Source organism: Saccopteryx leptura, chromosome 1 (assembly GCF_036850995.1).
Source record: "Saccopteryx leptura isolate mSacLep1 chromosome 1, mSacLep1_pri_phased_curated, whole genome shotgun sequence".
In the NCBI taxonomy this organism is placed as follows: Eukaryota; Metazoa; Chordata; class Mammalia; order Chiroptera; family Emballonuridae; genus Saccopteryx; species Saccopteryx leptura.
The window spans coordinates 148,070,180-148,092,672 of NC_089503.1; the positions used below are offsets into that span (position 1 = coordinate 148,070,180).

General features: G+C 39.8%; 2 protein-coding genes across 14 annotated transcripts in view; one reads left to right on the forward strand and one right to left on the reverse strand.

Moving 5' to 3' along the window:
• Nucleotides 1-17,930, forward strand: part of HEXB (hexosaminidase subunit beta) — a 30,721-nt gene extending 12,791 nt beyond the window's left edge. Inside the window, exons 4-14 of the mRNA XM_066377354.1 lie at nucleotides 331-377; nucleotides 626-736; nucleotides 7,868-7,969; nucleotides 10,306-10,435; nucleotides 11,602-11,782; nucleotides 13,755-13,841; nucleotides 15,053-15,125; nucleotides 15,860-16,034; nucleotides 17,025-17,115; nucleotides 17,281-17,385; nucleotides 17,749-17,930. Coding sequence (XP_066233451.1) covers nucleotides 331-377; nucleotides 626-736; nucleotides 7,868-7,969; nucleotides 10,306-10,435; nucleotides 11,602-11,782; nucleotides 13,755-13,841; nucleotides 15,053-15,125; nucleotides 15,860-16,034; nucleotides 17,025-17,115; nucleotides 17,281-17,385; nucleotides 17,749-17,812 — 1,166 coding nt within the window. The 3' untranslated portion in view covers nucleotides 17,813-17,930. The remainder of the gene's footprint in view (nucleotides 1-330; nucleotides 378-625; nucleotides 737-7,867; nucleotides 7,970-10,305; nucleotides 10,436-11,601; nucleotides 11,783-13,754; nucleotides 13,842-15,052; nucleotides 15,126-15,859; nucleotides 16,035-17,024; nucleotides 17,116-17,280; nucleotides 17,386-17,748) is intronic.
• GFM2 (GTP dependent ribosome recycling factor mitochondrial 2) overlaps nucleotides 1-22,493 on the reverse strand; it is a 106,355-nt gene that overhangs the window by 21,065 nt on the left and 62,797 nt on the right. For 7 of the 13 annotated variants that reach the window (XM_066377305.1, XM_066377330.1, XM_066377339.1 and 4 more), the window contains 2 exons: nucleotides 19,335-19,517; nucleotides 17,856-18,419 (listed from right to left, as the gene is read on the reverse strand). In XM_066377305.1, the coding sequence (XP_066233402.1) occupies nucleotides 18,291-18,419; nucleotides 19,335-19,517 (312 nt within the window). In that variant the 3' untranslated portion in view covers nucleotides 17,856-18,290. The other 6 variants (XR_010750317.1, XR_010750319.1, XR_010750320.1 and 3 more) reach the window with 5 other exon arrangements.

The following is a 22,493-nucleotide window of genomic DNA, read 5'->3' on the forward strand; positions in this document are numbered from 1 at the left end:
ACCAGTACCAACCAAATGGCCCATGGACCGGTACCAGTCCACGGCCCGGGGGTTGGGGACCACTGTTACAAAGCACTCTTCTTTTTTGTGTTTACCATTCAAACAAAACATAGGTTATAGAAACAACGAAGCAAAGCATTTTTATTAACAGCAAAAAGGACTTTTGAAAATTGAGCTTTGATTTTAGAAAATATTTTAGGGGGTAAAGGTATAACACTATACTTGATTTTTTGCCTTACCTGGTTATGGTTCTGTTTGTATAATACAACTTTTATTGTTTTGATTTGTTTTATAAATTATATAATAAATTATAAATTTTTCTTTCCCTAGGTTTAGAGACCTTTAGCCAGTTAATTTATCAAGATCCTTATGGAGCTGTAAGTATGATTATCATGTTACTAACATTTTTGGACTTATTACTATAAGAAAAATGCAAGCTTTTAAACTATTTATTGCTTCTTGAAGGTTTCTTCTCCCCACATATTTAACTTAAAAAGTGAATTGTAAATTTCACTTTTTTTGGTTGTAAATTAATATTTTTTACCCAATAATTGCATAGATATAGTTTTATTGAGCTCAAGTTGAAACTTCTAAAACTAAATCAAAATTTTATTTTGTCTTATAGTTCACTATCAATGAAACCGCCATTAGTGACTCTCCAAGGTTTCCTCATAGAGGAATTTTAATTGATACAGCCAGACACTATCTGCCAGTTAAGAGTATTTTAAAAACTCTGGTAAGGAATTATTTTATTTTAATCCATTGTGTATTCTAAAGATGTATCCATTTACGTTGTTACTTTACTTGGTTACTTATGCTTTTTATAGGTTGGAATGGGGGATTCATTTTTTGTGTACATACTAAGTGCAAGCACTGGGCTTTCTTCTCCCTCTCCCTTGTGAAGTGTATTTCCTCAGCTGAGAAGTAGATGCTCCCTAGTACATCACCCTATTGTTTTCATGGGGTGTGTGTTGGGGGGAGGGAGTCTCAACAAGTTTAGCCAGGATTAAGAGAAAGACTATTTTAATACTGCCCATTGGCCCTCTTTGTATACTCATATTTGTCAAATCATGGGTCTGGACTTCCAGTTGGGAATATCTGGTCACTGTGCCTCTAGTTAGTGTCCTTTACTTTTGTGACCTCCACTTACCTTCTTTATAATGGCAAAGCAAGTCTGGGAGCTGCTTTATACCTAAGGAACTATTCCAGTGTGGAACCTCAGGTGGTAAGAGCTAGGTGCCAGGTGACAACAACTGTTTCTCTCCTATGACTTTTTATTGGTTCACCCCTATCATCACTGCCCATTTGAAGCAGTGGGGACGTTTCCCTCCCATGTTTTTCTGCACCTTCACTTGATCATTTACATACACACCAAGTTATAAAAAAATAACTTTTATATTTACATTAATACCAATTGTTTTCTTCCAAAAGACATTACTGTCACTTTTATTAAAAAAAAAAAAAAAAAAATATATATATATATATATATATATATATATATTTTTTTTTTTTTTTTTTTTTTTTTTTTTTTTCTGAAGCTGGAAACAGGGAGGCAGTCAGACAGACTCCTGCATGCGCCCAACCGGGATCCACCCGGCACGCCCACCAGGGGGCGTTGCTCTGTCACAACCAGAGCCACTCTAGCGCCTGGGGCAGAGGCCAAGGAGCCATCCCCAGTGCCCAGGCCATCTTTTGCTCCAATAGAGCCTTGGCTGAGGAAGGGGAAGAGAGAGACAGAGAGGAAGGAGAGGGGGAGGGGTGGAGAAGCAGATGGGCGCTTCTCCTATGTGCCCTGACTGGGAATTGAACCTGGGATTTCCACACGCCAGGCTGATGGTCTACCACTGAACCAACTGGCCAGGACTAGCTTGTCCATTTTTGTTGATGAGTGGTATTCCATGGTATGGATGTACAACAATTTAACCATTCATATGACATAGGATGTTTTGGTTGCTTCCAGGTGCTATATTATAAATAAAGCTGCTATTAACAATTGTACATAGGTTTTTGTGTGGACATTAATTTTCATGTTTATGGGCTAAATGTCCAGGAATGCAATAGTTGAATTGTATGGAAAAGTGTATGTTTAGTTTTTAAAGGAGCCACCAAACTAATTTCTAGAGTGGCTATATCATACTAGAAAGCCCAGCGGTCATACGAAATGACCACTGTTTTAGATATTATAAATTGTAATTAAAATGATTGTGCAAAGGTGTCTGCTAATTCAAACTGAATTACCCAGGGCAGGCGGCAAGGACGCCCCTTTGCTTACTGCCCCACGGGGTTTCCCCCTTCTACTTGCTTAATTGCTTAAAGTAGAGTGCAATGAAGGAAACCACTGGCGGTACATTTCTTAAGAGCCACCACTAGCTCAATAAATAAAGGTGATTTAAATAATAAAATGTTAATTCACATGTCAAAGATCTCTTTGTACACAACATTTCTTGTGTAGATCTTTCCATCATTTTTAAGCTCGCCTTGTACAGGACCATCAATTATTTTTAATTTTACGTCCGTTCTTTCACGAACTCTTGAACAGGCACCATAAAGTTGAACGTGTCCAAATGCAGGCTCAGGTAAAAAAATGCCAACACACTTAAGCGTTTGGCCCTGAGACTTATTGATGGTCATAGCAAAGGCAAGTTTTACAGGAAATTGTCTACATCTCAATTGAAACGGCAACCCTGTTTGAGATGGAGCCAAATCAATTCTTGGAATGACATGTATTTCACCTTTAGAGGAGCCAGTCAAAGACTTAGCTATTATGACATTATTTTTCAATTGGAGAACCTATAGTCTTGTACCATTGCAAAGACCCCTTCTGGTGTTAAGATTTCTTAACAGCATAATAATTGCTCCAATCTTTAACCTCAATTTGTGAGGTGGCATGCCAGAAGGCGGGACTATTTGAATGCCGTGGCAACTTCACCCCATTGGCTAGTACAGTTACGCAAGCAACCAATAAGCTATCGGCGACAGACAGACACTTAGGCCGCATATAATAAAGATTATGTTCGCACCAACAATGTATGAAAGATCTAAATTCTTTGCATCCTTCTCAACATTTCACATTGTCAGTATTTTTTTTCCCCTCTGGCATATATTTTTCTCTTTCTTTATTCAGACCTGGGACTTCCACATGCAGGGCCAATGCTCTACCACTGAGCCAACTGGCCAGGGCCAATAATGTGACTTTTTTTTTTTGTATTTTTCTGAAGCTGGAAACAGGGAGGCAGTCAGACAGAATCCCGCATGCGCCCGACCGGGATCCACCCAGCACGCCCACCAGGGGGCAATGCTCTGCCCATCGGGGCGGCGCTCTGTTGCAACCAGAGCCACTCTAGCGCCTGGGGTAGAGGCCAAGGAGCCATCCCCAGTGCCCGGGCCATCTTTTGCTCCAATGGAGCCTCGGCTGCGGGAGCAGAAGAGAGAGACAGAGAGGAAGGAGAGGAGGAGGGGTGGAGAAGCAGATGGGTGCCTCTCCTGTGTGCCCTGGCCGGGAATCGAACCCGGGACTTCCGCACGCTAGGCTGATGCTCTACCACCGAGCCAACCTGCCAGGGCCAATAATGTGACTTTTAAAAAACTTAAATGAGATTACACTTAGTTACCTTTAAAACAGACTGTTATGGACATCTTTCTATGAAAGAATACATAAGGTTTATATCATCTTTTTCAACAGTGTTAAATATTCCATTTTATCTACCATGATATGTATTTAACCAGTCTCCTGCTGATGGACATCTAGGTTAATTTATTATTAGCACAAACAGCACTGCAAGGTGAGTATTCTTATATTTGCACACTTCTCAGGATTATTTCCTGAGGACAAATTCTTAGAAGTGAATTTCCGGGCTTAAAGATGTATACATTTTATCTTTTGGTACAAACTGTCAGATTGCCTTCTAGGGAGGCTATACCATTGTATGCTTGGCCAACAGTGGGGCATCCCTTTGCCATATTCTTTGCTAATCTGGTGATTAAAGTATATCTCCTTGTTTTAATTTGCACACTTTGATTTTTAGTGAATTTAAGCCTCCTTTACTTATAAGCTGTTTGTACTTTTTGCATTGCAAACTGCAAGTTTATTTTCACTGCCCAGTTTGTCTTCTAGAACATTAATTCCTGCCTTGTTGATTTAAGAGCTCTTTAATATTATATGTGTTTATAGATGTGTCAGTGATACTTTAATATTTACTTATATTCATTTTATATTCTTATCCATCATATATTGTTAACTTTTCTAAATTTATTTTTTTAAACTGTGTTTATAGTATAGTGTCTTTTGCCTGTGGAAGTTTTAATTCTTTATGAAGTATTATCTTTTAGTCTTGTCCTTTATTGTTTTTGACCTTTGGAGGTAGGCTAGGAAAGCCCTCCAGAACAAGGGTATAAATATAAAAATAACCTCTTAAATTTTCTTTTTTCCCCTTAGTTTTCTTTCTTTTGTATTTTAGATTTTATTTATTCATTTTAGAGAGAGACGGCGGGGCGGGGGGAGGACAGCGGGCCTTGACCTGGCAAGCCCAGGGTTTCGAACCGGCAACCTCAGGGTTCCAGGTTGACACTTTATCTCAACTTTTTTTTTAATATATTTTTTCTTATTAAATTTTGATTCAGTTAGAACTTAGTGTTTTTTAGGTGATTAATATTTTTCCCAATGGTTAGCCTGCAGTCCCAACATCACTGGAGCAGTCTATAGTTTCCCCAGTGCTTTCAATATCATCACTAGCAAATACTCAATGCCATAAATACACAAATCAGTTTCCGAACTCTCAATCTGTCCTATTTACCAGTTCATCTTTTTGGGCCAATATAGATGGTTTTAATTTCTACAACTTTAGAAGTTTTTTTTCCTTTTTATTTTAAATAATTTCAAACTTACAAAAAGTTTTAAGAAGAGTGCCAAGGCCTCCCATATATTGTTTATCCAGACAACTCAATTTATTTATTTACTTTTTTAAAGATTTTATTTATTTATTTTTAGAGAGGATTGAGAGAGAAAGAGAGAGAAGGGAGGGAGGAGCAGGAAGCATCAACTCCCATATGTATCTTGGCCAGGCAAGCCCAGGGTTTCAAACCGACAACCTCAGTGTTCCAAGTCAATGCTTTATCCACTGCATCACCACAGGCCAGGCCAGACAACTCAATTTAAAAATTGTATCATATTTGCCTTACTCTTCCTTTCTACTTAAACCTATTTTTCTTAAACCATATGCAAATTGCACATAAGCTACCCCAACACCCCTGACTTGTTTGGATTTCCTAAAAAATAGCAGTTACCTCAATAATTACAATACAACCATCACGAATCAGGAACATCACCTAGTAATCCTCCTATCTAATCCACAGACCCATTCCGATTCCATCCGTTGTTCCAATAATATCCTTTACAGGTTCAACATCCAGCACAGGATCTGGGGTTGCTTTTGTCATGTCTCTTTAGCCACCTCTAATTTGGAACCATTTATCATCTTATCTTTCAAGACCATGGCATTTTTGAAGAGTACAGGCCAGGTGACTTGTGGAGTATACTTCAGCTTGTCTGTTTTCACATGATTAGAGTCAGGTCGTGCTTTTTTAGCAGGAATAAGGCAGAAGAGACGCTGTTCTCTGTGCATATCAGGTGGCACGATGCCTTACTTACTCTATTACTGGTGATGGTAACTCTTTTAACTTGGCTAAGATGTCATCTGCCAGGTTTCTCCAGGTAGTTAATTAAAAAATATTTTGTACTTATTAAGTAATTAGGTATCTTGTGGGACAATGTTTTTAGAGTACATAACATTCCTGTTCTTCATCCAGTGTTACCCACTAGTGTTAGCATCCAGATGATTTTTGCCTAAGCCAGTTTATTACTAAGTTGGCTACCAGGTGGTGATTTTCTAAATTCCACCATTTCTTCTATATTTATTAGCCGGCATGGTATTTTACTGTAAGATAGAATTTTTAAGTATTTGTTGGAGACTATAAGCTGACAGGGTCCTTGCGGTTTAGATTTGGGGGGGACAGAGGTGTGGGGGACTGGCAGTAAGCTGACAGGATCCTTGCTGCCCATGCCCCCACCTCACTTGCTTGATTAAGTTGCTAAAGGCTAAGTTCTTCCCCACAACTTCTGACTTTAAATTGGTAAAGGCAATTTACATGCCCTTCTCCACACCTCCATATTAGCTGTGTTTCAACTAGCCCCATCCCCTATGTCCCTCCAAGAGACTGGAGGCAATTTTTTTACCCTTTGTTTTGTGAAGTCAGCGGTAGAGTGTCGGCCTGGCGTGCGGGGGACCCGGGTTTGATTCCCGGCCAGGGCACATAGGAGAAGTGCCCATTTGCTTCTCCACCCCCCTCCCTCCTTCCTGTCTCTCTCTTCCCCTCCCGCAGCCAAGGCTCCATTGGAGCAAAGATGGCCCGGGCGCTGGGGATGGCTCCTTGGCCTCTGCCCCAGGCGCTAGAGTGGCTCTGGTCGCGGCAGAGCGACGCCCCGGAGGGGCAGAGCGTCGCCCCCTGGTGGGCAGAGCGTTGCCCCTGGTGGGCGTGCCGGGTGGATCCCGGTCAGGCACATGCGGGAGTCTGTCTGACTGTCTCTCCCCGTTTCCAGCTTCAGAAAAATACAAAAGATGTTATGAATGGTGGGGTTTTCTGCACTTGGGAGAATTCTTGGGTTGCCTTGGAAATGTGACTTTGTATCAGAGATCTTTGATTTGCTAATGACTTTGCCCTATAAATAAAGCAGTTTGGGGGTGGAGATTTGCTCTTGCAAGCTATTAGCTGTGCAGTGGGTCCTCCCAATCCCATCCTTTTTCTTTCTCGGTTTATTTTCTAATCCTCCACTGTTTCCACCTGAGACCTGCTAAATTATTTGCCCCGGGTTCACAACAAGTATTATTTTTCTTTTTCTTTTTTAATCAGTTTGTATTCAGAAATTACCATTTTTTGAAGGGACTAGAATCTGTTACTATCCCTATTTAATAGCCAGATGGTCTCAGTGTTGGCCAGTGGGAGTCCTTCTAGCTGGTTCTTGTATCCTTTTGGCATGTTTCCTTCAATCTTTGAGTAATTTCTTACTTTTTTAGCACATGATATTCCAGGCTTACCTTTTCTGTTTTCCAATCCTGGAATCAGACTTTTCTCCAAGCAACACTTTGTTAGTGAACAATATTCTGAAACCAAAACCTAGGCTTAGGTGCACTCATTGCTCAGGCCCTCTCAGCATTATCCTCATTATATATATTTTGCATAATTCCTTTGTATATAAGCTACTTCCCAGATGCATCAGCAAATTCCTTCAGTGCTGATGGAGACTTTAAATTTTGATTATCTGGTAAGGCAGATATGCCCCCTAATTATTTTTATCTTTTTCTAATAATCTTATATTTTATGTAAATAATTCTTAATTACTCTAGAGTAAACATGTCAATTCCCCTCAAAACTTGAGAATTCTGATTGGTATTGTATTGCATTTGTACCGTATTTCTTTTATTACCAAGGAGGGGTTGGCACTCAAATCTCAGAATTGTGGGAATTATAAGCCCTGGTGCTGTAACGAATGCCTCGTTTTTCCTCTGCTCCATTCCCAAACAGAGTGGTAGTAGCAGCTAGCTGACCCCTAAGTACTTACTGGGAATTTATAAGATTGCTCCCTTCCCATAGAGCAGTTATAGCTCACTGTTTAGGATGAATACAAATCCTGTATAGGCTTTCTGAAAAGTGATATACCATGTAAAGTATATATATATATATGATATAGACTTTCTTTGCTGAAAATTTCAAAAGGAAACAGACACATTGGAAACAATCCCAGTTGGAGAAATGTAAATTGAACTGTGTGCTATATCTGTGGTATATAATCTTTTAACTTTTTTTTTTGCAGGATGCCATGGCTTTTAATAAGTTTAATGTTCTCCACTGGCACATAGTTGATGACCAGTCTTTCCCTTATCAGAGCATAACTTTTCCAGAGTTAAGCAATAAAGTGAGTAATTCGTGTTGTAGTCTACAAAAATTTTTGGTAGCTTCATTAGCAGTTTGTAGCTTTAATGTTTCTTCTTATGGATAAAATTAAAATGTAAAAGATATTTATGGTTTTAAATGTTTTCAGCTGTGGCTTAGCATTTTAGATCCATAAAACTTGTTTTTATATTGTTATTATAAATGTAAACAATCTCTAGGGGCTATATAAATAAAATGTAATATGTAAATAAAAATGTAAAATGAGTATAGGAGACCTGATGCACTCATGATTCATATAAGGTTAAATAGTTATATTTGTCAAGTAGTCCAACTGTATGTTTGCTTTAAACAATTATTTTGAATTCTGTAAATGACTATTTTTCTCTCTGAAAAATTATATGAAGTAGGAAATTATAGAAATGAGAGCTCCTTTTAGAAAATAATGCTAGTCTCAGAAGTGTTCAAATTGATTGTATTACAGACCAGTGGAGCTGGGAGTGGGCCTCAATATCATCTACTTTAATCCCATTAGGAAGACAGGACTGACAAGCTATATGGCTTGTCCAAAGTTGCAGTTAGAAAGGGGCAGAACCATGACTCAAAATTTCATTCTCTGAACATAATACCAAAGTTTTCTCCAGTGTACACTATAGTATAGGCTGAAATGCTAGTAGCACTTTTTGTTTGCTTTTGTTTTACTCTTTATTATGGAAGATTTTAAACATAACAGATGTAGAATAATTTAATGAATTTCTATGTCCTCATCACCAGCTACAATAGTACATGGCCAATCTTGTATGATCTATATGTTTCCCTCCACCATTACTTTGAAGCAACTCTAAGACATCTTATCTCATTTGTGAAGAGGCCTGTTTTAACAAAAATTTTGCCTGACCAGGTGGTGGCACAGTGGATAGGGCGTCAAACTGGGATGCAGAGGACCCAGGTTCGAGACCCCAAGGTCACCACCTTGAGCATGGGCTCATCTGGTTTGAGCAAAAGCTCATCAGCTTCAACCCAATGTCGCTGGCTCAAGCAAGGGGTTACTTGGTCTGCTGAAGGCCCGCGGTCAAGGCATATATGAGAAAGCAATCAATGAACAACTAAGGTGTTGCAGCGCACAACAAAAAACTAATGATTGATGCTTCTCATCTCTCCGTTCCTGTCTGTCTGTCCCTGTCTATCCCTCTCTCTGACTCTCTCTCTGTCTCTGTAAAAAAAAAAAAAAAAAAAATTCCAAAACATTACTGTAGCTAAAGAATTAACAGAAATCCAGATTGCCAATCGTTACTCACATCTCCCCAAGACCTTTTACCTAAAAAAGTTTCCCACCTGATCAGTGGTGACACAGTGGATAGAGCACTGGCCTGGGACACTGTGGTCCCAGGTTCGAAATCCCAAGGTATCCAGCTTGAGTGCAGGTTCACCAGTTTGAGCGTGGGGTCACCAGCATGATCCCAGAGTCGCTGGTCTGAGCAGGGGGCCACTGGCTCAGCTTCAGCCCCCAGGTCAAGGCACAAATGGGAAGCAATCAATGAACAACTAAAATGCCACAACTACGAATTGATTCTTCTCAGTTCTCTCACCTTGTCTTTCACTCGCTTAAAAAAAAAAAGTTTCCCACAGTCTGGGTTTTGCTAATTGCATTTATTGCATCACCATAGTGTCAGTTAACATGTTCATCTACATTTACTATAAACTGGTAGACTTGATATTAGATTTGATCTTGATTAGATACAAATTTGATTTGGGGGATAGGATAAGGCTACTTTTAAGAGTTAAGTGTTTATATTTATGTATTATATTTATACCTTGAGAAATGTACAACAGTAATACCTTTAATGGATCTTTATTTTTAGTTACAACCAATAGAGAGCTCGAATTTTTCAAGTGACCTATAAAGGGACTGAGGGTTACCTTTAAAAAAAATCTGGTCACTTATCAGAGTGTCTTGGGGAAATTTTTTAAGCTAATAGTTATTAAAGTGACTTTGAAAGACAATAGCTATGGTTTGTAAGAATCTGTGAATTTTGGTTCTAAACTGACAAAGGCAATGTATTCAGTTTTCAGAGGTTTCTCTTTGGAGTGAAACATCTTTGTATGGTTACACAAGGTTGAAACATGATGGTAGACAATCCTGAAACGAGGAGGTGGTTTAGATAGATAGTTCTATAGGTGAATGTGGATAAAATGTAGTAAACAATTTAAATGAGTCATCCAACATGACATGGAATATTTAACACACTGTGATATTAGAAAAATCAGCTATGAGATATCAAACTGCAATTAGACTGTTAACAGTTATCAGGACCAAATCCATTTAGCATATTTTAATTTTAATCAATGTGGTTTTTACAGGGAAGCTATTCTTTCTCTCATGTTTATACACCAAATGAAGTCCGTTCAGTGATTGAATATGCCCGATTATGGGGGATTCGAGTCATACCCGAATTTGATACCCCTGGGCATACACAGTCTTGGGGAAAAGGTAAGTGTTTAATGAGGTGCCAAAAGTGAGCATTAGGGCCTGCATCTCTTATTTTACGACTTGGTGTTTGCTCATTTTGTTCTTAGTTGTGATACACACAAAAGGTAACACTACTGACTGATATATTCAGTCACTACTATGTGTCTGCTGTGAGCAAGTTACTGTATCTAGGCACTGCCTAAAGTATAAAAACAAGGGATGAAGGAGAACAAAAATAATGATTACGATAAGTAGAACATTAGAAGTGAATTCAAGGAATGGTTTTATAGATGAGGTAACATTTAAAATACTTTTGAGAAATCAAAGACTACATTCCTGTTTCTGATAGAGAGTAACACGAGGAAAGGCAGAAGAGTGGGAGGAATTTTTACTGCAGGGTGGTTGAGAGCTAGTTCTGGAGCCAGACTGCTTGGGTTTGAATCCTGCTTCTGCCACTTATAAACTGAATGACCTTAGGCGAATCATAGAACATTTCATCCTCAGTTTTTCCATCTCTAGAAAGGGGATATTAGCAGTAGCTATCATAATTTTTTTGAGGATTAAATCATGAATATAAAGCACAGCACCTAATGTTTATAATTGTTCAATAAATATATTATTAGTAGGATAGACACAGAGCATTGTGGGAAATAAGTCTGGAAAAGTACAGTGTAGAGGGCCTTGAGTGAGGAGTGTGGGCTTCATCAGGACACTGAAAATATATATAATCCGTAGAACTTGGCAACTGATTAACTTCAGTAGGAGAGGAAAGAGCTAGAGCGAGGAGGACGGAGGTACCCTTACCAGAGCTACAGCAGGAGCATAGGGAAGAGAAAAGTTATTTTTTATTAGATTGTATTTGAAGTACAGACAGGATATATCTAATTATGTTTAGCAGCGAATGTCAAGAAAAAAGGGTTGGGCCAAGCTAAAACTTTGGTGTCATTAATATTCAAGATAGTAGTTGACTGGATAAAATCTCAGAGTGGCTAACGGAAAGGGAAAGAAAGAAGTACAGGAGGAATCAGGAAACAATTTCATCTTATTTGGAAGAAATCACCATAGAAATTATTAGTAAATATGCTTATCTTTTTCTGTATACAATCTCTTATACAGCTTCAACAAAATAAAGTAGTATAATCATGTGCTAAGTCATGTCTTTGTGATTAAAATACTTTTTCCTCCAGGTCAGAGAGATCTCCTTACTCCATGCTACAATAAACATCCATCTGGGACAACATTTGGACCTATAAACCCTATTTTGAATACAACTTACAGCTTCCTATCTAAATTTTTCAAAGAAATTAGTTTGGTATTTCCAGATCAGTTCATTCACTTGGGAGGAGATGAAGTGCTATTTGACTGTTGGTATGACAGTTCTTTAAAGCCCTTATTTTCTTTAACCATTGCATTTGAAGTAGGTTTAGAGGTCTCCACATGAAAAGGGGAAGATCTGGTGGTATCTGTGCTTGCACGGTTTTAACTTGGCAACATTACTAGTCCTGAGATGATGGATTTTTAGTATGAGAAAGTAAAAGCAGTTAGGAAGGAGAATCAAGATGTAGAAGAAAATGGAGATTAAAAAGAGACTATTGGCCCTGGCCGGTTGGCTCAGCGGTAGAGCGTCGGCCTAGCGTGCGGAGGACCCGGGTTCGATTCCCGGCCAGGGCACACAGGAGAAGCGCCCATTTGCTTCTCCACCCCTCCGCCGCGCTTTCCCTCTCTGTCTCTCTCTTCCCCTCCCGCAGCCAAGGCTCCATTGGAGCAAAGATGGCCCGGGCGCTGGGGATGGCTCTGTGGCCTCTGCCCCAGGCGCTAGAGTGGCTCTGGTCGCAACATGGCGACGCCCAGGATGGGCAGAGCATCGCCCCCTGGAGGGCAGAGCGTCGCCCCTGGTGGGCGTGCCGGGTGGATCCCGGTCGGGCGCATGCAGGAGTCTGTCTGACTGTCTCTCCCTGTTTCCAGCTTCAGAAAAATGAAAAAAAAAAAAAAAAAAAAAAAAAAAAAAAAGAGACTATTGCCCTGGCTGGGTAGCTCAGTTTGTTAGAGCATCATCTTGATAGGCAACCAATGAATGCATAAATAAGTGACAACAGGTCTCCCCACCTCTCTACCCCCCCCCCCAGCTGTTCTCAATGTCTATCAATTTTTTTAAAATTAACTAGTGAGAGGAGGGGAGGCAGGCAGACAGACTCCTGCATGTGCCCTGACTGGGACCCACCTGGCAAGCTCACTAGGGGATGATGCTCTGCCATCTGGAGTGTTGTGCCATTGTCCAGCAACTGAGCTCTTTCCCAGCACCTGAGGTGAAGGCCATGGAGCCATCCTTAGTGCCCAGGGCCAACCCTCTCCAGTTGAGCCCTGGCTGCAGGAGGGGAAGACAGAGAGAGAGAGAGAGAGAGAGAGAGAGAGAGAGAAGCGAGAGGGAGAAGGTTGGAGAAGCAGACGGGTGCTTCTCCTGTGTGCCCTGACCGGGAATCAAACTTGGGACTTCCACATGCCATACTGACACTCTACACCTGAGCCAACCAACCTGGGCCTCACATCAATTTTAAAAAATTGTTTTAAAGACTATAGGGAGCCCTGGCCAGTGGTAAGAGAGTTGGTCTGGCATGTGGATGTCCTGGGTTTGATTCCTGGTCAGGGCACAAAGGAGAAGCGCCCATCTGCTTCTCCAACCTTCTCCCTCTCACTTCTCTTTCCACCCTCCCTGCCTCCCCTCCTGCAGCCATGGTTCGACTGGTTTGAGTGCACAGACCAGGGCACTGAGGATGGCTCTGCCTCAGGTGCTAAAATAGCTTGGTTGTGAGCATGGCCCCAGATGGGTGTTGCACGGTGGATCCTGGTGGGGGTGCACTGTGGAAGTCTATCTGTCTATCTCCCCTCCTCTCACTTGGAAAAGAGGGAAGGAGGGAGGAAAGAAAAGAGGGAAGAGGGAGGGAGGGAGGGGAGGAAAGAGAAGGGAGGGAAGGAAGGAAGGAAGAAAAGAATGAAGGAAGGAAAACTATAGTGAATGAAACAGCTTTAGTGAAAGAGGGCAATGAGTAAGCAAGAGAGATTTTTCAAATAAAAAATTTACTTTGAAAATAGCCTTAGATGGAGTAGAGAAGTAGGAGGTAGGGAAAGCCATTTTTACAAGAAATAAGCTTCTGAAAAAAATGATTTGCAGAGGAAAACAGATTTTTAAATTTAACTACATTTTAAAGTTTATTTTACTCTCTACAATTTTAATAGTTTTAAATTGGCACAAGTGATTGAAGGATGCATGCTCCTTTAAATAGACTGGGCATATGAAACTTGTAATGTACTTTTAATCATTGTTCTATTTTTTTTTTTTAAGGGAGTCCAATCCAGATATTCAGGCTTTCATGAAGCAGGAAACTTTCGGCAAAGATTTTAAAAAACTAGAATCTTTCTATTTTCAAAAGTAAGTTACTTGAAAGCCTATTTGTGTTTTTATTTAATCAATGCCTTTTGTAACAGTTTTAGCTATTACTAAGTACTGTTTTATTTTTTCATTTTCTCTCCACCCATTGCTAAAATGTAAATGTTGTATACTTTGTGTGAAAAATCATAAAAAGGAAGTATATCCACTGTTTTCTTCAAATCACTAACATGGTAACTCTAAGCGTTTTGCTGTAAGTAACTGTTGAAATATCTGACAGCAGTCATATGTTCTAAGAACTCAGCCGAAAGCCCTGGCTATCCCACAAACTCTTCATCACCATCCAGCCCCTGTAATTCAATCCCTTTTGTCAACCCCCAGGGCATTGTTTTACGTTATTATACCTATGCTGTCCAGTATGGTAGCCACAGCTACACATGGCTGTTTGCATTTAAATTAAATAAAAAATTCAGTTCCTCAGTCACATGAGCTGGATGAGGTTAGTTAGTGGCCCCCATATTGGGAAGTAAAGATATAGAACATTTCCATTACTGCAGAAAGTTCCACTGAAGATCAGTGAACTTTTTTCTATAAAGGCCAGATAGTAAATATTTTTAGGCTTTATGGGCCACATCTGATTGCACACTTTTAATTTTTAAACAACACTTTACAAAAAGGTAAAAACCATTCTCAGTTCATGAGCTATAAAAAAACAGGCTGCAGGCTGTAGTTTGCCAAACCCTACACTAGCAAGCCTAGAGTCTAGCCTTTTCCTATTTAGCTTTTTGTGTGATACATTCTAATTTTTTTTTTATCCTGCAGAGCACCTGGCATTGTCTGTATATCAGAAAATACTATGGACTGATTGCCAGCAACTGCTGAATGTGATTTATGTGACATGATTAGCTAGATTATAGTTCCTTTTATTCTAAGATGCCCATGGAATTCCTAGGGAGATGGCTGTTTGTACACTTCACTATGAGTGCCCATGTCTTCTTCTGTGAGGGGCACGCTTAGCTCATTCATTCAGCAAATGACTCTCAAACCCCTCAGCTGTGCCAGCTTCTGAGCCATGTCCTACACAGAAGGAGCCACAGGCTCACCACCTGCATTCAGCTGGTTCTGCTATAAAGCTGTGCTATATTGAAAGGCACCTCTCAATGTTACAGTTCTTGGTAGAACATACACATGCTGTAAAGAGACTATTAAGCTTTTAGTCTGAAATAACATTTCTTTTTTTTCCCCAATGGTAGACTTCTGAATATTATTTCTACTGTAAAGAAGACACCCATAGTCTGGCAAGAGGTTTTTGATGATAATGTGAAGGTGAGAAGTATAAAGACTGCATTTGACTCTGATAAAAGGAGAGGCTTAATAGTCTAACATCCCGGATGGAAGGAACACTAATGAAGCATTCATTCCCCAACATTATGGGGAAATTAACTTCGTGTTCCATTTAAACTTTTATTAGGCAACAGCTGTAGACTGAGACTAGCGTTACTGCTGGTTGCTTCGTTTCTTCCATTTACTTCCTCTTTAGTGCGCGGGCTCATCTCTCCCCTCCTCCCTGTCATCTTATTAATCACATAGCAAAGTGCTCGAAGGTTCCTCTTCCAGGAACGGGCAGAACAAACAGTTAAGAACAAATGAGTCTTTATTGCTATTAAGGTGGTTTTAAGTAAAATTGTCAATGTACACTTTTTACTATAAATGGCATCTAACATAGTCAGAATTCTTTATTTTCTTTGGGCAACTGAGAATTTGCAAGTCCAACTATTCATATTACCTTTCCAGACGGGAAAGCGTGGTAGCAATGTCACTAAAGCCTTGGTTCCTTACACTGATAGACAACAGCTAAATAGCCAACCTGAAGGTTGATGCAACTTCTAAGTGTCTCTAAGGAATAGTACCAACTCTGCGCTGGAAGAGGAAAGAAGAACATGGATATGTTCTTTCAAGGATTTTAAGTTACTTTTCTAATAATAAGTCTTGGACTATAAATCTCACCTGCTGTATTTGCTAAATCTAATAATATATATTGTAATTTTTAACTTCAATAGCTTCAGCAAGGCACTATAGTTCAAGTGTGGAAAAGGGAAACTTACACTGATAAACTGAGTGCAATCACAGCAGATGGCTTCCCTGCGCTGCTCTCTGCTCCGTGGTACTTAGACTATATCAGTTACGGACAAGACTGGACAGGATACTATCGAGTGGAACCTCTTGACTTTAGTGGTAAGTGAGGCAACCATCATTATTGCCCTGATTTTCTTCCCTATTCTCCCACCAGAAAAGTCTTATCTACATATTACCTACTAACTATCTTCCCCTTTTTATGTTTGATTCTTGAGTTTACGTGTACTTATGAAGAAAGTCCATGGTATCATTTGAAACTCTGTGAAAAGAAATCAAATTCTTACCTAAATAAAAGAACTTCAAAAGTAGATTCCCTTAGATTTTTATCTCCATTTTCACGAAGACTTGTTACTCTCTATATTTTAAAGATGTTTGACTGCATTAACTTTGCATCTCTTTTGAACTGCCTGGCCAATGTCAGACACCTGAGCAAGGCTATCCTAGTTCAGTGGATTTCAGGCTGTATAGTCTGGGTTCTGAGAAGTAGGCACGGAGCTTCAGGCTCTCAGACCACTTTGTTAAGAACAGTTCAGGTTTGTTTACCAAACTTAAATATATAATTTATTTTAAGAAAATGGATTTTGCTGTTTTAAAAAGTTTTAAAACTGTAGGTCTATTAGGAATTGACATAACATTCTTTGGAAAGCATTTTCTGAAAATTAAAGTCATAATTACTGTAAAACAAAGTATTAGGTATTTAGTCTCTTTTTTACTATCAGGAAGATAGATTTTCGAGGCAGGAGTGGTAGTCACTAGTATTCCAACTTGTATTCATAGGCAACCTGGGGAAAATATGTTCCTGGTGACCAGATCAGTTTGCATAAAACCAATATAAAATGGTATTTTAATACTGGCCACCACATTAGTTGACACATGCTAACAAGCATTGTGTGAACCATAGGGTCAGGGGAGGGAATCGAGTTTGCCACCCTCTCCTGTGCCACTACCATGAACATCTCTCCCAAGGTCCTGATGACTACAGGAGGAAAATGGTGCACTGGGATAAAGGTAGAAGGAGAAATCAGTATTGCCTCTGTATATAAGCCTTGCACTGCAACGACTTCCATCAGTCCAATGCTTTTAATGTAGGTTCTCAGGAACAGAAACAACTTGTCCTTGGTGGAGAAGCTTGTCTATGGGGAGAATATGTGGATGCAACTAACCTCACTCCGAGACTATGGTATGGAATTGAAGTGGTAACATTTGAATTAAGGTACCTTAGTTTTCCTTCTTTATCCAAGTCGGAAAGCATTAGGAATTTACCCAAACATATGCTTTAGAAACTTGTTTCTTTAAGAAAACATGAATTTAAATTGCTTTGGGAGACACGTACTTTAAATTTTAGGCCACGGGCATGTGCTATTGGTGAGAGACTCTGGAGTCATAAAGAGGTCAGAAATGTAGATGATGCCTACAGAAGACTAACAAGTCACCGCTGCAGAATGGTCCGGTAAGACTATTTTCTAAGCTAGGATACTACTAAGTCCAGGAGGTTTTTAACCTTAACTCAGCATTAGCTAGCTTCTTGAGTATTTTTGCTATAAACAGAAATTCATGTCACCTAAGAAGTAGGGATTTAATTAAGAAAAAATGGGAATAATTTCTATAAGGAGAAGATATATTTGGATTTAAAGCATTTTATAGCTATGTTAAATTTGGGTGTAACTTGGATCTCCATCTTGAATCATTTAAACAATCTTTTTTCAATAATTAATGCTATAGTTGGTGATTCTGATTTAAGCTACTAGGTTCTTTAAGATGGAAATGAATTATAGCAATCTAACTCATCTTTTATTCATACTTTGTTCTATAGACGTGGAATAGCTGCAGAACCTCTTTTTACTGGATATTGTGATTTTGGGTTCAACACAAGCTGAAACGAAGAGGGGGAAAAAGCCCACAGCAATCTACAACAATCAATTTGGTTTTGAAATCATGTTAATTAAGATTTGGTACATTGTTTTTGAATAAAATGTATATCTGTATTGACTGAAATTCTATCTTACACATTCTATATAGAAGACTGGCATCTCTCTGTGAGAGAAGCTTAAAATAAGAAAACACCTGATGACATCACTCAATAGATTCCAAAGGGCTGCATCTCTGCTGACAGCAATAACCTCATCTATACGCATATAGTTCAGGTTTAACTTTCGACATCAGTGCCCATTTCTCATGACATAAAGTAGAAAGGGCAGCTACAGTGCCACTGTCAGTTTTAAGTTCCATCCTTCTGTTCTTTGAATGTGCTGAAATACTAATTTACTTGTCCAATAAATAAAGCGATAAAAATTGTTCTTACTGAAAACAAACAGGTAGGTGCTCCGGAATTTCTCTCCAAGGACCTAAAAGCACTTAGGTCAAGCCGTTTCTCCAGCTGAGCAGTGTACTTTGGTCCTGAGGATTCATGGCTTGATAATTAGATAGTTCTAAGGCAAAAGTAGCTGAGCCTGACGTTAGCGTTCGAAGCACAGTTGAATAACCCTAATCAAAAAATTTTAAATTAGTTATCCAATTTAAGCAAGTTTCTCTTGCTGTTTATTTTTATTTTTAAAGTGAGAGTAGGGGAGATAGAGAAGAGAGACTCCTACATGTGCCTTAACCAAGATTCACCCAGCAACCCTTATCTTGGGCCAATGCTTGCAACCAGACTATTTTTAGTACCTGAGGCAGAGGCTCCATGGAGCCATCCTCAGCTCCCGAGGCTGATGCACTCGAACCAATCGAGCCATGGCTGTGGGAGGGGAAGAAAGTGAGAGAAGGCGGAGGGGGTGAAGAAGCAGATGGTCACCTCCTATGTGCTCTGACCAGGAATTGAACCCAGGACAACTTCCACATGCTGGGTCAATGCTCTACAGCTGGGCCAACTGGCCTGGGCCTGCTTATCTTTTGACCATTACTAGGGATGGTGATTACATAACTTAACCAAATCACCCATAGAAATACTGTGGAGGACAGAAAACAGAGTAGTGTGGGTATACTTCCGATCTAGTTCCTGGTCCCAGCGTCTGGTAAGATGACTCTGCAGCTCTCAGGTGCTTGTTCTAGAGCAGAGGAGTCTGGTGGGGGAGGATGGACACTTGCTCAAAACTTAGGAATCGTAGAAACAGGGTAAGAGCTTTGAAGGAGAAAAAATGGTAGGCTTGCAACCACATTTTGGTACAGCACAGCTCTACCTTTGTGGAGCCCTGGAAATGACCCCCATACTGCTTCAATCCCCTAGACTTCTCCTACAATTTAAATCCAATGTCCTAACAGGTCCCATAGCTGAAATTGAACACACAACCTCTAAATCAAAGCCCTGATGTTTCTTTTAGGTGTTACTGTCTGTTTTTGCTCAGCACATATATCCTCCATATTAAAAAAAGAATACATACTTTTCAGTCACAATATACCTACCATAATTTCCGCTAAGGGAACAAATCCAATAACAACTCTGTTGTCCTGACGAGTCTGGATTTCCTGAATATTCCCTCTTCTTTGTGCCAAATCTGCCAGGACTGGGCTGAGGTAGTCTCTGGGCACCGTAACCTCAAGATTCATCAGAGGCTCCAGAACTTGCTTATCGGCTTTCTTCAGAGCCTAAAAATATTGAAGAATGTTAATTCCTCTTCCCTAAATTGGAAATCAAATTTCTGTTAAAAATATTTCATAAAAAATTAATACTGTCCATACTTTTCAGCCTAGAGCTCTGGCAAGAAGACACATATGTCTACTTTAACTCTCGATCAAGATAACATTTTATAAGAAGTCAAAAACTTCACTATTTACTTGTACATGCATGACAACAGTACACCTGAGATCACCTGCATGGGATGTTGCAAGGTGGTGCTTAGGAAAGCCAGAGAGCACCTGTGACTACGTAGCCAGAGATGCAGTGAAAGAAGTCTTTCAATCAAACACTTACTCATTCACATTTAAACGTCCTGTTTTGTTCCTGATGCCTATAGTGACAGGCCATGCCACATGTGAGGGCAATTACAGAGGGAAACGGGGAGAACCCAGAATAAAGAGAGAAATTTAACACAATAAGGCAGTAAAAACACATTGTCTATTTAAAATAAATATGGGTTAGACAAAAGTAGAATTACCATTGTGAGTATGCAACAGTTTATTCTTGTATTATTATTATTGTACTATTTTCCATACAAACAACTATAAACTTCTTTGCCCACCTCTGTAGATTATCTGTTTGGAATTTGGACATAGATTTTAAAGGCCATGAAGAACATGGATAAAAGCTAAACAGGGTAGGGCAAGTAGGAAGTACAAGAAAACAGGAAGTCAGAGCAGTATCATTACATCAGACAACCTGGTGAATGGGTTTTGGATGGAGTCTGCAAATACCATAAGTACTGGTGAGTTTGACTGAAAAAGCTATCACCAGCCTGCCAGACTTCAAAAGTAAGGCAATACCTTCCTATAAATTCAAAGCCTCTGTTAGGTTATCAAGTGGGATGTAATAAATTTAAAATTAGCAATGGGAACTAAATAACCAAGAAAGTTTGGCTTTGGAATATATCCTCACCTTTATCTGGGTTTGGCTGATCATCTTTCTTGCCAGTCCAACCCCAACTCCTCATAATTAAGGCCTTTAATGGGGGGATTATCATCACCTACACTATTAGATAATGCTTCTGGGTCTCTAACTCTTCCATCCCTGATATCTCACCACCTCTTCTTTCTCACCTACCCTCACAATCATGAAAAATGGCCAGATTCCCTTTATCATAGATATTTCAAAAAAGTAACACACACATAGTACAACAATCTATTGGTTCTTTAGCTAATTAAGCCTTTAACATCATCATCAACTGAAATGTCAACTACAGAAAAGGTATCTAATAGTCCTTAAATGAAAATGTTACTAAAAAGAATGATAGTCAACAGCAAACAACTAATTATATTCTCTGTAACTCTGTAGTTCTTAACGAAAGCTTTGTGCCATTTCACATGACTTATAGAACAAAATAAAGGAGTGGGAAAAGGTAAAAATTAAGAAGAAAAATGCACCTGACCAGGCGGTGGCACAGTGGATAGAGCGTCAGACTTGGATGCGGAAGACCCAGGCTTGAGACCCCGAGGTCGCCAGCTTGATTGAGCGCGAGCTCATCTGGCTTGAGCAAAGCTCACCAGCTTGGACCCAAAGTAGCTGGCTCCAGCAAGGGGTTACTCGGTCTGCTGAAGGCCCACGGTCAAGGCACATGTGAGAAAGCAATCAATGAACAACTAAGGTGTTGCAACGAAAAACTGATGATTGATGCTTCTCATCTCTCTCCATTCCTGTCTGTCTGTCCCTATCTATCCCTCTCTCTGACTCTCTCTGTCCCTGTTAAAAAAAAAAAGAAGAAGAAGAAGAAAAATGCTACAACTAAGGAAAGATTAAGTTCTGTGTAACTTGAATACGATATACTATGCTCATGGAGCTGTCCTTAGTTCTCCTCTTCAGTCCTTTCCTTGGCAACACTGCTGAATTGCTGAGCTTCAAAGGTGCCTTTGCCTAGCTTTCCTATTTCTGTTGATGGCATCATTAGCCTTCAGTTCACCTGGAAAAGCATCTTTGACTTCCTTTCCCCCAAGTAACCTGAAAGACTTCCCATTCCCTATTCCCCTCCCATGCTGTGGTCCTAGTGCAGACCTAGTCCACTCCCTATCCTAAACTACTGTAGCCCTTCCCCACTCTTATCCCTCCTAGATCCTAATGATTATACTGCCCTCTGCAAAAACTAATGATCATGTATTCAAAACAAACCTCAAACTCCTAAATGTATTTTCTAAAGGTTTCTCTACATTCTGATTATTTTACTTTTCCAACATTATTTTTCACTACTCTCCTGCCTTCATCTAATACTTACTAAAGCTAAAGGGACTCTTTTAATTTCTCCCTGTCTGGAATGCCCCCCACCATGTCCAAATTCTCCAAATCACAGCTCAAATATTAATTTCTTTCCAAGAATCCTGCTCAAATCACGCTTCTTGGCTTTTATGGTTCTTAGTCCATTCTACCTAATATTTTGGCTATTTGGCTATACTTAATTCCCCTCTAAACCTAAAGCTTCTAAAGGTCAAGATTAATGTATGCAGCCTGACTGGTGGTGGTGCAGTCGACAGAGTGTTGACCTGGGACACTGAGTCCCAGGTTCAAAACCCCAAGGTCATTGGCCTGAGCAAGGGATCCCTGGCTTGGCTGCAGCACCCCTGTCCCGATCAAGGCATGTATGAGAAGCAATCAATAAACAACTAAAAAGTGATGCAACTACAAGTTGATACTTCTCATCTCTCTCCCTTCCTCTCCCTCCACCCTCTCTTCTTTCTCTCACACATGTGCAAAAAAAAAAAAAATATGCACCATATTGTGTCCATTTTAGTGCCCAAGGCACTGCAAGCACAACACAGATGGCTCAAGAAACATATGAAGCATCACTAACTTCTCATAAGCAGACAGAAGGAGCTTACCCACTAGACAAAGCTTAACATGGGCTATGGTACTTCCATTACGAGTATTTAATTTGATGTAATGAACTAAAATTAAAGATTAAAAACTAATATGGCCCTGGC